Below are 14166 nucleotides of genomic sequence, written 5' to 3' on the forward strand. Positions count from 1 at the left end.
CCCACCCATTTCCCAGGGGAAATGAAAGCCCTAGCACTAAGATGAGTCACGCTGCACTCCGTACTAGTCGAATTCCTCTGCTTCGGGGTTTAGAATCAGCTCAAAAATGATTTGCCGACTTTCGCACTCCGGATGCTGCATGGCAAACTTGACGGTCTGATGTCGAGATCCGCGGCCTTGACCTTGGTGGAATGAGCTTTGTGCAGCATCCAGATCGCGAGGTGCGTTCGGATCATCTTTATATCTGTAGCAACCACTGTCGGCAGTCAGGCACTTGATTTGACGGCCAGGGATGACCTGCCGCAGACTCCCGTCCACCACGTCATAAACCTCAACAAGTTCTTTGTGGAAAAGGATGAGAAATCTCCCATCGACACAGGCGCTATCCGCAATGCACTCAAACAGGATGGGCTCCTTCTGCGACAAATTGAAGGAAGTATCAATGTATATGGCAATGGATTCATAGACAGCAAGGTACGGGCGTCCAGCAAGACGTGATTGTCTGTCGGTGAGTTCAAACATTCCTAGCGGTCGTGAATCGCGTCCAACTAAGTCTCCAAGCTGACAAATATCAGTGGGGCCGCCTGTGTATAGATCTGTGAATGGAGCTTCGAATTCAGAACAAGCGGAAGTTTTGTCGATTCGTTCTGGGGTCATCCGTACAAACGAAGATCCTATGTGGCTGATTTTGAGTAATTTAGGGATGCGAGGGATTCGGGTACGACGAGATTCTTCAATCTCAACCTCGGGCAGCGATGTGTTTATGAAACAGTGGCGGCCGAGAGGAACTTTTTGTTTTTCCCAAACAATGACCCGAGGCGGCTCAAGTGGAACAACATCGAAAATATCTGCTACCCCGTCAATCGCCACGAGAGTATTGAAGCGCTGGAGCTCGACACCCTTGCTGTATATCGAGCTTCTGTATATCATCATTGGCTTTCCATCCTCGTGTCCAGCGGTGAAAATTTCGATATGATCTCCGCGCGATATAATACGGGGTACCCGGTCGGCGAAGGATGTGACGGCTTCGGAGACAAACACCTCAAATGGAAGCCCCGATCCATGCAATGCTTGTGCAAACAGCTTGTTATCCGCGAGAAAAATCAGAATTTCATGTTCCTCGAAGACATGTATCTGGGTCACTTCATGTCCTGGAAGTATCTAAACCTCACTCATGTCAGCATCAAACTTGGTGTCCCGGCCTCATAAGGGATATTCCCGACCTTTTTCGCTCCCCATAATGTGGAATCGGACCCTAAGATGAAGACTCCGTCATCCGTTCCAATCAGTAGAATGTCCAAAAGGCCTTTGAGGTTGATCGTAACAGCGCAATTGACGTTTGCGGTGTGTACCTTCGGGTATGAAGCTGTAGGGTGCAAGCTTCTTGTACGAGCATCCTTCATAGCACGGTCAAGAGCGGTTCCTGGTGCAACAACACCTCCAAGAGAGGGCTTCAACCCGTTTCGTGAGTATTCAAATACCGAATTCAACACGGGATTCAGTTTATAGGGCTCTTGGTTCAAAGAAACCAGCGAAGACGCGTATTTCGTCTTGGCTTCAATGATCTTCTGCTTCCATTTAAGATAATCCTCTGGAGAAAGTGCATAAAGATTATAAACTTTGTTCTTTCCAAGATGTCTGACCTTAATTGGAGGGAGTTTTTTGGAGTCAAGTATTCCTGTTGACAAAGATGAGTGGTTGATTTCGATGTCTGCTTCCAAGTCCAAAAGGTGGATGGGGATGGGAGCTTCGGAGATCTGATAGCCTTTCACATTGAATGTGGGTGAGCTTCTGGCCATAAATGATAAGGGCCCCTTAAACTTCCTGGTTACAGCTTGCGTTGTCCACAAGATTGGTGTCGTCAATATAAAATAGTTGTCGAGTAGGATTCCATGCTGCTCCGTCCAAGGCTGTTTGGTCAGACGCTCCAAGCGTCCTCTGGTCTCCCGTTGTCGAAGTTGTCCCTGGAATATAATTTCTCGGCTTCGTTCGCGCAACCGAATATCGAAGTTGGCCATGTCCAGCTGTGCCGAATGATCATAATCAAGCATGGAAATTAATTCCTGCAGCTCGACTCTCTTTTGCATGCGCTCGAAGGTCTTCCCGCAATCGGCCTGAAGGGCTTCCAAGAGAATGATTGCCTGAGTCAAATCCGGCAAGTCTTCGTTATCCTCGGCTGTCCTTCGACGTACAGATCTCAGTAGTAGGAGGTATCTTGAGACCCGCAGAATGGGGCTCTTTAGATATGTGTCCCAGGCGAGTCTCCCGGAATCCCGATGTTCACGGGCCTTCTCTAGGAATTCTTTGAATTGTGGATTACTCGCTGCTTCTTTGCGAACCATATTGCTCGCTTGTGGGAATGCAGCACTGTAGTCCAAATATGACTGTCTTGCTTTGGCAATCCAATCGCAGAAAATGCTGCCAAAGCCAACGATGAATGGCCCTTGTCGCTTCTGGCAGTCAACAAGTGGCTTGAACATGAATTCTTCGTTGACAACTTGAACTGCATCAATGCCACCAAAGACTCGCTTCGCAAAGTCCATCTTGCGGTGGTCGGAAAGAATGTTAGAGTGAACTTGAACCAAGTGATCTATGTAAAGCGTTCGAACAACATCTAACTGGTCAAGATAGCGATGTTCTGTGACGACAATCTCGTGCAAAGTGTTCTGGCGCGCGATTTCAGTTTTCGACATTTTTTGTATCACTTGCTTCGGGACTTGGTAGAATTGATCCCAGGTGCCGCCCTTCAAGAGATTGCCCACTTGAACGTTTTTCATATTTCCCACAAAAGCACTGAGAATGGGATCCGTGGTTTGATCGTGGTCTGGTACTTCCTTGACCTGCCTGTAAAAGTCCCACTGCTCGTTTTCGGTTTCGGGGGGTATGCCTAGCGCGAGAACAGTGGATAGGGACTCCAAATCATCGCATTCATCTCCACTGAAGTCTTGCAGATGCGTCTCAAGTCCCTCTTTAATAGTCCCCGTCAGCTCTTGGCCTTCGTCATGAGTTGTCTCATCCAATGAGCCAGAGACATCCGATGTTCCAATCGCCTCTTGAAAATACCCCTCCAGTGAGATTCGCGAAAAAGAAAGTAAATGATGGGCCACGTGGAAGAAGAAATCCTCTGTATTCAAAGTCGGTTGATCGTCTTCGTCGCAAAAGGGACATCTTGAAAGGCTCAGATTGCCGGGTTTGCTTTCATAGCAAGCATCCAGGAGATCCTCAAGGTCGGACTCATCGAATTGATCTGCATGAAACTTAAACATATGATCTTGAAACTCGGATCTGCTCTCATACAGACAGGGGCTCTCGTGAGCCGAGTCCATACAAGTCCAGTTCCCAGGAGAAACGTGTTCCTTTCTCATGTGTGTCATCCAATCTTTGCTCGATTTGAAAAGGGTGTTGGGGGTTGGACAGGTTTCCAAAATACAAATGTAAGGCATAGTGTCCCCTATAATATGTTTCCTAGTTTATGTTAGTATAAGTTGAGTTGTTCTGTTATGCGTGAAATCTCTACAACCTACCTCCAGAGCTCACCGCTGAACTCTTTGACTGGATACAAAAGCAAACAGTAAGGACATTCCCACTCCTTTTGTCCTAATGGGACAACTGGCGGCTTTGGGAGGTTTGCATCCTCATCCTTGATCTCGGGAACGTGGTAGTTGATTGAGGTCTGAACTGATTGCTCCAAAGGTGCACCGGTGTATTGCACTGTTGTGGCTGATAATATTGAATGCTCTAATTTCTGAGCGTGTTGAATTTGCACGCTTTTTTTTCGGGGACTTCTGGGTATAGAGCCCCCTAAGCTGAATGTGGTTGAAAGAACCGAGCGTGCTGAAGAAGAGGACACTTTCTCATTTGGGGCAGACAGGTCCTGTGCCACTCGTGACTTTCGAGATTTCAGGTAGGAGAAGTTTTGCTGGCGAAGGCAAATCGTTTCTATGAGTCTCTCTCGAAGATTAGGTGTAGCAGCCGATGTTTTCAGGTGGTGTTCGACAAGTTGGGTCGCGGCTTTGCGAAATTCCTCTGTTAGGTTTATACCTTCCGGACTGTATTCCACATAATTTGCAATCTTGATGAATCTATGAAGGATCCCCGATCGTCGAACTGCCCTGGAGAACCTGAATAGTTGATCTAGCGTCTCCTCGATCACCTCGGGCGGAGTGGGATCCTCTAACACAGGTGATTTCAGGGTGCAGCCTATATATATCACCTGCATGTCAGTGATATGGATATGACCAGAAATTCAAGGATTGTGGAGTTGATACCGGCCAGATTAGCTTTCAGGTCATCCAACAGATCCCCCATCGCCGAGTGTAATACTGAGGCATTGCGCAATCTCCAGTCCATCGACGTACGTGTGCGCTCAAAAATAAAATTGTTCGACGTCCACAAGTTAAACCGGAATAATTGATTTTCGGCCTCCTCGACTGCCGGAGAACCGGGCTCCAAGGAGTTTCTCCAAAGCTCGAAACCAACCTCCACCTCTCTAGCCCGATCCGCAATGGACATCCTTGGGTTTGGTCTCACACCCGTTTGTCGCGCGTCTTAGTTGTGCTCTCTGTGCTTTCGAGCGGCGTTATCATTTCGCTTACGAGGTGCGGCCAAGAAAGTGGGGATCGGCGTATCCTTGCCCAAAAAGCGATTTTGGCGCTAAGTCATGCACAGCCAACTTGGGGGGCTGATGGATGACAAAGGCCGTGGATTGTGAAGCTGGGCGTATTTATCAGCCCCGCCCATCCGGCTTTGTGTCTTTGCGAGGCCTCTTTCCCTTGGTCTGAGTTTGTTACAAGGTTCGGGCCGGCCCATGTCTGCACTATGTGCGACACCCAGCGCGTGGTTGCGGAAGCGGAGGTGGGGCCTTCGTTGGCGGAGACGGTTGCAGACGTCGCAACCGCGTTTGTTGAAGCTATCAACTGCGGGCGCCCGGCCTCAGGAACGCTTCATAGAGGTTTGAAGATTGCCTTAGCTCATCTGGTGGCGGAGATAAGGTCGACACACGTGCTTAACGCCTTGACGCGTCGGAAATCCCTCGAAACATCACTTCGCCAAGTGGCGGACTCACTGAATCGTGTTTTGTGTGGCGAATACATCAAGACCCGATATCGACGGTCGTTGGAGGAGGAAACAAAGGCACAGGCCTCCACATTCCCACATTTTTTCTCGTTCTTCGCCAAACCCAAAGACCCACCTCCGGCCGATGAGATTCAATGGAACAAAGGTCCCTATCCGCACCTTTCATTGTTCCGCCAGCTCATCAGTCGGTCGGATGTGCGAAATCTAAGTCTTGACGAATTCCTCAGCCGCGATGATCAACTTCTTCAAAGGCTCATTCGCCTCGTCAAAGGCTGGAATACGCTTGTGGATGATCTGTATGAGAGCACCGAGATTGATGAAGAAGTAGAACCCTCCGAAGATGACTGTCCAAAGCCTCCTGTGGTCGAAACTATTTTTCACCGCGAAGACAACGTCAGGAAATTGTCGGAATCCTTGCACAGTTCTCTGCATAGCAACTGGCCGTGCCAGTCGGAACATCACGATCACGATGGGCGATTGGGCCTTTCCCTTGAAGCGAAATTTTTCTTGGATCCCCAATGGAGTGCCCCAAAGCAACCGCATGACAGTCTCTTCATGCTGTTAACGGGTCCTGATATCCTCCAAGAGTGCAGGGTTTGTGTCAGCGATTACGGGTAAGAGGGTTTTCTCGTTGCTCTTCTAGTTTTCGGTGGTGCAGCTGACTTGACGATCTGCTACAGTGTTGAACAAGGTTCCCCTGCCTGTCTCATAATGCATGATCAATCTCGAAGTGTCTGTCTATACTTGACCACAGATGGTGAGAATCGGCTTTGGGATAAGCAGAGGCTAGCTCGGCCGCTTGAAGTCATACTAGAAGGGGAAAGCTACATTGAGATGAACCTCACTGAATTACAAGCCATGATCAAGCCAACTTATGCAGCGAAGCGGGTCATGGGTGTCACACTAGCTCGATGCATTTTGCATCTCTTCGAAGGCCCGTGGCTGAGTGAAGGCATGTCGATTGACGATATCTATGTCTACTGCAAGGTGCAAAATGAGCAACCTTATCCTCAGTTCGACAAAGTCTTCATCGCAACCAAATTCGGCCTCGATCATGACCCTAGCACCCAACCACGCGGTTACAAGATCCACCCTTTTCCAACAATCCTTGCACTGGGCATAATATTATTGGAGATTGAACTCGGAGAGGACATCCTGGATATAAAGAGCGACCCTGTATTTCTTTCGAAACGACACAAGCCATTTTACGTTGCTCAATATCTTCTTAAGGAGATTCGAAAACGTTTCAACCTTGATTCTGGCCTCGTCAGTGCTGTCACATTCTGTATAGACCGCGCGTCTTTTGCCCAGTTTGACACCTTGGATTCTGAAGCCCTTCTCTCCAATCAGCAATTCATTGACACATATTACAAGAGAATTGTTCGTCCACTTGAACAGGACCTCGTTAATGGGGCTCACTGGACCTGGGACCAAGTTGAGCAGCTTCAATCTCCTAGCTTTGCGGATGCCGGCATCTGCAAAGTATTCACAAAGGGGGCTGGAGAGATTCCACGCGTCAGGCTAGGTGATGATCTGGTGCAAAATGAAGCATTGGATTCGGTGGCTAAAACTCCGGGAACTTTGAAACACCCACCAATTCGCAATCTACCAAGAAATCCACCAATGCCCATTTTGGAAGAGCATCGCGTGACGTCATGTCAAACATCGGAGGATGATGCAAATAGAGCAAACATGCCAAACAAAGCATATTCAAGCCTCACAGGATCTCCAGATCAGCTACAACAATGCCACCCTCGACCTCTCACGCGAAACGACTTTACTGTCGCCATCATATGTGCTCTCAGGACGGAGGCAAATGCCGTCGAGGCCATCTTCGAAAAATATTGGGAGGACGACAATGGCGTGTATACATATGGCAAGCAGCCAAATGATCCGAACTCATACACCGTGGGGATGATTGCAAACCAAAATGTTGTTTTAGCGCATCAGCCACGGATGGGAAAGGCCTCTGCAGCAAACGTTGCAGCTGCATGCTCAATGAGCTTTCCCAACATTAAGCTGGCCCTTATTGTAGGGGTTTGCGGCGGCGTTCCATTCCCCGGTGGAAGCGCAGAAATTCTGCTAGGGGATGTCGTCATCAGCAAAGGGATTGTTCAGTATGACTTCGGCCGACGGTATCCTGGTCAATTCCGACGCAAGGCCACTGTTGATGATCAGCCAGGGCGTCCTGGTCGCGAAATCTCCTCACTGCTTGCTCGTCTTGAAACTAATAAGCATCGGACGAATTTGCAGGAGAAGATAGCAACAGAGCTCCGCCATATGAACGATAATCCCAACACATATTCGAAGATCTTCTACCCAGGGGAAGCCGAAGACAAATTGTTTCCCGCGACATACGTCCACAAACATCGGGATGTGTCCAGATGCTGTGGAGATTGTGACGATGGAATGTGCGAAGATGCTATCGACTCTACTTGTGCTGAACTCCACTGTGATCAGGAGGCACTGGTTCCACGGTCCCGTCGAAATATACACAACAAACCCGCTATACATTTCGGTTTGATTGCGTCGGGAGATACTGTTCTCAAATCTGGAGCGGATCGAGACCTGATTTCAAATGAGGCAAAGGTAATAGCTTTTGAGATGGAGGGCTCGGGTGTGTGGGATGCAATCCCTTGTGTCATCATCAAAGGCGTCTGTGACTACGCAGATAGCCACAAAAACAAAAAGTGGCAAGATTATGCGGCAACAACTGCTGCGGTTTCGGCTAAGGCTTTTCTTCGTCATTGGCTATAGTCACCATCGACGTAGATGTATCTTCTCAATGCCAGGGCGCTTCCAAGGTTCTGGTTCCAAGGCTGTCAAGTCTTCCCGAGGTCCGGGGTTCCTTATGCTTCCAAAGGTGTTTCTGGTATCTCAGGCGCCGGGGTGTACATCCATACCCTTCCAAGCTCCCTACATTGCAGTACGAAAAACCTCCCAATCCATTTCAGATTTTCCATCTCGAGCAAGGTCTGGGTATACTTCATACAACTTTCATTTTAGTAGCAACGAAACGGGTTCGATTCTAAGGTTGGGTTGAGGTCCAGGGAATAGGAAGTCCACCCCATTGGGTTATTGCCGGATTCTCGAACCACCCGTGGACACCTGAGTGAGTTTGGCTGTATGGATATTGGCAACGGAGATGATTGATCCATCGACTTCTTCTTTTAACTCTGGGCCACAACTGATGTGGTACCCCGGAACTTTAGCAATCTCGAACACAGCTAGCTCTCGTTCGTAGATTGCAGGAGAAAAGCAGACTTCGCGATGGTTCTTTGTCATCCCGTCACAACTGACTTTCTTAGCTTCCTTGGGGAAGCGAGACTCGACAACGTGGTGTTTCTTCTCGAGATCGGCTCGCCATCGTGAACCTCCTCCAGCTGGCGCGCTCACGCGGTATTCCTCTCGATGAATTCGGGGAGAGCTAGTATCAGGCCGGTAGACCATTCCCCATCAGCGCTGGGAACAGCCTTGTCCGACTTCTTTCGAACTGCTGTGAGCTACAGAGCGAGCTGCCAACCCCCAAGGACCACTGTGTCCCGATTTATAGCTATCCAGCCCAGTCCGTGGGCATAGACTAGTAAGGCCAGGTCCTTCGAACGACGGTGTTGGCTGGGATGAGCGGACGTTCCCATCATTATCGAAATCATAGGGCCATCGTTTCGCCAGCTCGATGTTATGGTGTGTTATTTTGTTGGAAGACAAAGTCGGATTCGTAAATTGGAATAAAGCATTTTTCGATTGTTTCAATGTATGGTACTTCCATTTGCTTTTCCCCCTGGTATCCGAGGTCTGTTAGCAGTTTGCAAATACTGTGAATTGGGCGACAGTCCCTAAAGGCATGTACCTACGAGTCATCAAACGTCCTCGTCTCTAGCTAAAATCTGAGACCGAGCCCTGGCGTCATGCTGGGTTGTGATCAATTGAAAACATTTTGCGAAGTTTATTAGTGTTGAATACCCAGTTCCCCTCGCTGGTGGAACGAATGGGACATGAAACACAGTGAATAGACACAGTCTACCCAGAGCAATATACATGAAGTAGTGAAACGTAGATAGGTGAAGAGATAAAGGGATGGAGAGAGATGGAGAGGGTAAGGGTACAGGTGAGGGCAAGGGTGAGGGCAAGGGTAAGGGCAAGGGTAAGGGTAAGGGTGAGAGTGAGCGCGAAGTGAGAGATGTATGATCTCCAACAGACCCCTACTTGAATCCAATTCGTTGGTCAACTTCACTTCTTTCCTCTCACCTTCTTTCTCGCCCTTTTTACTCTCAATCTGCCCTTCTTTCCCTCGAATCTTCAACCAACTTCATTTGGGTTACTCGACATCATGTCGTCCCGTTTTGAGTGTCTACCACCAGAGCTTGTGGACAATGTCTGCGGCTACTCCAGCCTGGACGACATATGCAGCTTGCGACAGACATCTACCACACTTGCGCATAAGACCTACCGATGCTTCGGAGATCGACTGTTTCATGATTTCCACCTGATGGTGACTAGTGACGGACTGCGGGCACTAGAATATGTCGCTGGACATGAAGTCTTTCGCCGTCGTGTTAAGGTTAGCTTCTTCAACAAACGCACTGTCTACAATCACTTGAAAGCAAGCTAACCTGATGCTAGAATCTCTACATCCTACCGAATGTTTTCCGCGGCGGATACACATGGTCATTTGATCAATTCCGAAACCTGATTCATACGGGGGGAATGATGGGAGGCCGGCTGTCCCAACCCCCACCGGCTACACAAACCCGCAGTGTGGGTTCCGGTCCCGATTTGGAGAGCCGTTACATCCTCTACAAGGGTGTAGTTTCCGATCATATCCGCACTTTCCTGCCTGGGTCTCAGGCCGGAAGTGATTCTAAGACGCCCCTACAGTTGACACTTGAAAAGTGTCTACCCCTTCTCCCAAACCTACAGGGAGTGGGGTTGAGGGACATCGAAGGCGGGTCAAATGAACCCTGGTGGCCTTGCAATGGGAGCTTTAGAGGGACGAAAGCCTTGGAGGCACACCTAGGCTTCAACCCGGTATTCCCTCCCTTCTCAGCCCAAACTTTACTTTTCGCTCAGTCTACGGTCGGTCCAATCCGAGAGAGACTTATCAAGAGCATTGTCCTCTCAACTCTTCTATCTGCCATTGGATCTACACAGACGCAAATCGAATCCCTCCAGATTTGCTGCCCAATGGTAGTCGACAATGGCCTGTTCCTCACGCCTGAGGAAGAGGCGGCAGTGCTGCCGATTCTCCGGCAACTCAAGCACCTCGTTGTTTCCTATTACCCACCGATTGATACAGAAGAAGATTGGAAGCAAATCTGCTTCAGCAAAGAGAATGTGGATTTTTTCTTGCGAGGGACCAAGCTTTGGGCGCATAAGGGCTCCCGCCCAGGCAAAGGGCGATGCGAGCTAGTTCCATTCCTTTCCCAAGTTTCCTCCACCCCGGAGCAAATCAGCTAGGGATTTTGATCTGTCGAGCATAGACCTCAGTTCACACTTTTGTCTAGCATATGAATGATAATACGAACCTCTCACCTCTTTTTTAAAAAGTCACGAGTAGACCTGCACAATGGATCAAGCTAAACTCTGTTTTCAGAGCGATAACCACCTGGGCAGTACCTGGGTCACGTACAGATTGGGCATTTGATTTTGCCGCTGAGTCCAGTGTTGTAGTTTTATCTAGGTGGGACTATCTTTGTGATTACTTCGGGATTTCCGGGGGAGCTATATCCTCGACCCGGCAATCCTTGTGCCAATTTCCAGGGTTCTAATTTGGGAATCCCGAAGTAGAAACCTCACATTGGCAATCGTCAATGCATGTGAGAATTTTTTGCATAAATCAAGAACTGTCATAGAGACCAACATACATTGGCCCAATGGCGGATTATAATGGGAATCGTGTACCTACTAATTAGCTTTGTTGGCTGAATTCCAAGGCAGTAGGACAAAGTAGATCGAAATCAGGGCAACCTCTAGACTCAGAATTCACGCTCGAACATACAGCCTGGCCAATATGTCCTTAGCCGTGGAGACTGTTTAATTTTGCGAACTGATCTCGAGATACAACGAAAGCTTTCGATAAAGCAAGTACCAATTCCCGAGGTCAAGTGAGTATTTCATTTGATAAAAATAAAAATATTGTGGGACCAAGAGATGGTGGAATGAGTTATTAAATTATTGTGATAGATAAAACTTGTAATTTCTTTTTCAAGGGTTACGCCCTTCACTTTTCGGTTGTCTCCTCCCTGTGCACATCGGCACTGTCAACTGATGTTGAAAGAGAGGTTTCACTCTGAGTTTGTTGTGATTCCGGGGTTGTTGCGATATCTTGTTGAGGAGCAGATTCCTCATCCGTCTTCTCCCTGCGAACATCCAACGCAGGGGCAAATCGGCTTTTAACTCGGATTTGTGCTCCATATTTGTAGAATAGGAAAGGAATCACCGCCAGAACAGCAGCAACCCCACCTATCAGACTTCCTCCACCTCCAATTCCTAGTGCCGTGAACATTTGGTTCGTGAAAAGAGGTGCTGCAGCACCGCAGGCCGATCGGGCGATGGTGTTGGCGGCGATGGCAGAGGCGGCGTACATCAGGTAGCAGTCCACGAGATAATTCAAATATGCGACAAAGATTAATAGCAGGCAGCTGGAAAGGAAGCATCCAGCGAGAGTTGGGACGATCCAATGGACCTCACTTTTGAACAAGTCAGTTAAGCTTCATCAAAGTTTTATCACTTGTGGTACTCACTTGTATTGCGCCGACCATCCAAACCAGAACATCGTGATAGGGAATCCAACACCCCCGATCATCGCGAGGGTCAGTCGATCTTCAGGGACTGTGTCTGCCATTGTCTTTTCACCCCTCTCGATCTTCCTTTGACGAATCCGAGTATCGACCAACACGATGGCACCTCCAATCAGCGCTCCGACAACAGTACCAATCAAAGGCAACTCTCCCACGCCTGAGTTCCATCCTCGCTTCTCTTGAAACACGATGGGATAGATAGTGAAGAGCATGTAAAGCAGAGTATACACAACGGCCATGTAGATCGCACAGAGCAGAGAAATCGGATCAAAGAGAATGATCCAGGGTCGTGTAATTGCCACCTTGTAAATGTCGACGAGCGTCCGGTCGCTGTCCTCCACTTTGGCTTTCACATTTTCGTAACCAGGAATCTTAGCCGCGCGAATTCGCTTAGCCTTGTTGTAAAGGACAATCGGGGCATATGTCTCCGGGATAGTCAGCATCAAGACAGCTGTCACTCCACCAAGCCAGAGCAGAACATAAAAACTCCATCTCCAGTCTTCTTTCAATTCGAGGAAACCCGCAATGACTGGCCCCAGCGCTGGTCCGACATAGACCATTGCCGAAAAGCCAGCCATGGCGTTAGATCGCTGCAACGGATCCCATAGATCAGCGAGCACCCCAGGCGAATTGCTCAGAGGAGCAGAAACGAAGGTCCCCGTCAGAAATCTGCCCACAAGCAGAGCCGCGAGGTTTGGTGCGAAGGCGCATAGGAAATTAAAGATGAGGTATAAGGCGAAACTGATGTAAAAAATCCATCGACGGCCGTAGAATTCACTGAGTGGTGCGAAAATAAGGGGCCCGGCACAGTAGCCCAGCAAAAATAGGGTGATTGTGAGGCCTGCTACCTCGGTGGATACCCCGAACTCTTCAGATATGGAGCCAAAGCAACCACTGGGGGAGCTTGAGGCGAATGTCGCATTGACGACAAGAAGCACGGCGGTAACGGTGATAGAAACGCGACGAGTCAAAGACCAGTTTCGAGGATTTTCGATATCGTCAGGCGTGAAATCGACGAACCCATCTTCGTTCAAGTGGATCTCGGGCTCATAGTGGATATGATGCGATCGGTAAGGCTTGTTTCCCGCATAGGAGAGAATTCGAGTCACAGCAGCCATTTCGACATGCAGAGACCAGAAGTCGCAAACGGGAAAAATAGTTGAACGAGATTTCTTTCAGAGCTTCCAGGGCTCAATAATAAGAACTACCTCCACACCCCGTGACATAATATTGGTAACCCTCCTCTCTAAAGTCCGAGCCTCGGGTCGTTTCAGGGCTATCTCCGCTTGCTAGTCAGCGGAACAGGTTTTTTCGGGAATCGGCACTTGACCTGACCTCTTAACTCCCTTGACTACCTGCAAATTTATAATACACCTATGGATGTCCAGCATTGCTTACACACACTTACACTCACTTAAAGGGTTACTATGGAAATCGATTCTCAGACCACATAAGATATTTCGAGATCTGGACCAAATATTCGTAATGATACGGTGCTCCCAAGGTTATGTTCAGCGAAGCTCCTTCTAAACAGAGACATAGTCTCATCAAAAGCATGTGATCTTCACTGGTTCTAACTCCGAACCTTGGATAGTTCAAAAACAACATTGGGTTCTGCCGAAGATCTATGGTTATGCCTAAGGTGAAGGTGGTACAAACCTTCTTCCAAATAGATATTTTCCGAAACGGTTGCGCGCCATTCTCTAATCCGAGTGCATCCCAAAGGCAATGCCAAGACTTGAACCGCTGACTGTAAATATAACACAAATACGGAGTATTGTGGACATATCCACGCGGTGAAAAGAACATGAAGAATCAACTCGGAGATAGCGATGAAAATGAAATATGTCCGCTGGAAGACTTTAGGAGTGAATTGTGTAATAATGACACAAATTACATAAAGTAGCATCATTGGTCTAGTGGTAGAATTCGTCGTTGCCATCGACGAGGCCCGTGTTCGATTCACGGATGATGCACATTTCTTTTTGCTTTTTTGTGTCTTTTCTCCGCTCACAACATTCACGGATCCGCAACCGTTTTCAAGTTCTGGAGATGGGCTTAGATTATTACAGGATAAAAAAAACAAAGGAAAAGGTCCGAGCCGAGAAGAGTAGCCATTCTCTCGTTGGGTTCTCAATTTCTTCCTTCTTCTTTTCGTTGTTCCGCAAAATTCATCATCTGGAGAAACCTCTCTACACTGTTATTTTTCCATCAAACAGCATTTCCATTGAGAACATCAGTCCAAGACTAAGTGTGAAGCCCTGGGGACGAACTCTTCGGAGGTTTCCAA

General features: G+C 48.3%; 6 protein-coding genes across 6 annotated transcripts; 2 read left to right on the plus strand and 4 right to left on the minus strand.

Moving 5' to 3' along the window:
- Positions 1-63: 63 nt before the first annotated feature.
- N7506_009328 (CNH domain protein) lies at positions 64-4512 on the minus strand (the record flags this gene model as incomplete). Its single annotated transcript, XM_056958621.1, has 4 exons — positions 64-1161; positions 1224-3465; positions 3525-4173; positions 4359-4512. 4 exons carry the CDS (start codon positions 4510-4512, stop codon positions 64-66), a joined length of 4143 nt encoding a protein of 1380 aa, XP_056808011.1.
- Positions 4513-5280: 768 nt separating this feature from the next.
- On the minus strand, positions 5281-5535 carry N7506_009329 (uncharacterized protein; the record flags this gene model as incomplete). Its single annotated transcript, XM_056958622.1, has 1 exon — positions 5281-5535. The coding sequence occupies one exon, from the start codon at positions 5533-5535 to the stop codon at positions 5281-5283; it is 255 nt and encodes an 84-aa protein (XP_056808012.1).
- A 252-nt stretch (positions 5536-5787) lies between these two features.
- N7506_009330 (uncharacterized protein) lies at positions 5788-7833 on the plus strand (the record flags this gene model as incomplete). Its single annotated transcript, XM_056958623.1, has 1 exon — positions 5788-7833. The coding sequence occupies one exon, from the start codon at positions 5788-5790 to the stop codon at positions 7831-7833; it is 2046 nt and encodes a 681-aa protein (XP_056808013.1).
- A 318-nt stretch (positions 7834-8151) lies between these two features.
- Positions 8152-8526, minus strand: N7506_009331 (uncharacterized protein; the record flags this gene model as incomplete). The annotated part of the gene is made up of 1 exon (XM_056958624.1): positions 8152-8526. One exon carries the CDS (start codon positions 8524-8526, stop codon positions 8152-8154), a length of 375 nt encoding a protein of 124 aa, XP_056808014.1.
- An 880-nt stretch (positions 8527-9406) lies between these two features.
- Positions 9407-10533, plus strand: N7506_009332 (uncharacterized protein; the record flags this gene model as incomplete). The annotated part of the gene is made up of 2 exons (XM_056958625.1): positions 9407-9637; positions 9700-10533. 2 exons carry the CDS (start codon positions 9407-9409, stop codon positions 10531-10533), a joined length of 1065 nt encoding a protein of 354 aa, XP_056808015.1.
- A 763-nt stretch (positions 10534-11296) lies between these two features.
- N7506_009333 (MFS transporter) lies at positions 11297-12994 on the minus strand (the record flags this gene model as incomplete). The annotated part of the gene is made up of 2 exons (XM_056958626.1): positions 11297-11765; positions 11820-12994. The coding sequence occupies 2 exons, from the start codon at positions 12992-12994 to the stop codon at positions 11297-11299; spliced, it is 1644 nt and encodes a 547-aa protein (XP_056808016.1).
- Between the last annotated feature and the right edge of the window lie 1172 nt (positions 12995-14166).

The sequence above is a fragment of the Penicillium brevicompactum genome (genome assembly GCF_028827555.1).
Source record: "Penicillium brevicompactum strain IBT 35665 chromosome Unknown utg000006l_segment0_segment0, whole genome shotgun sequence".
Taxonomy (NCBI): Eukaryota; Fungi; Ascomycota; class Eurotiomycetes; order Eurotiales; family Aspergillaceae; genus Penicillium; species Penicillium brevicompactum.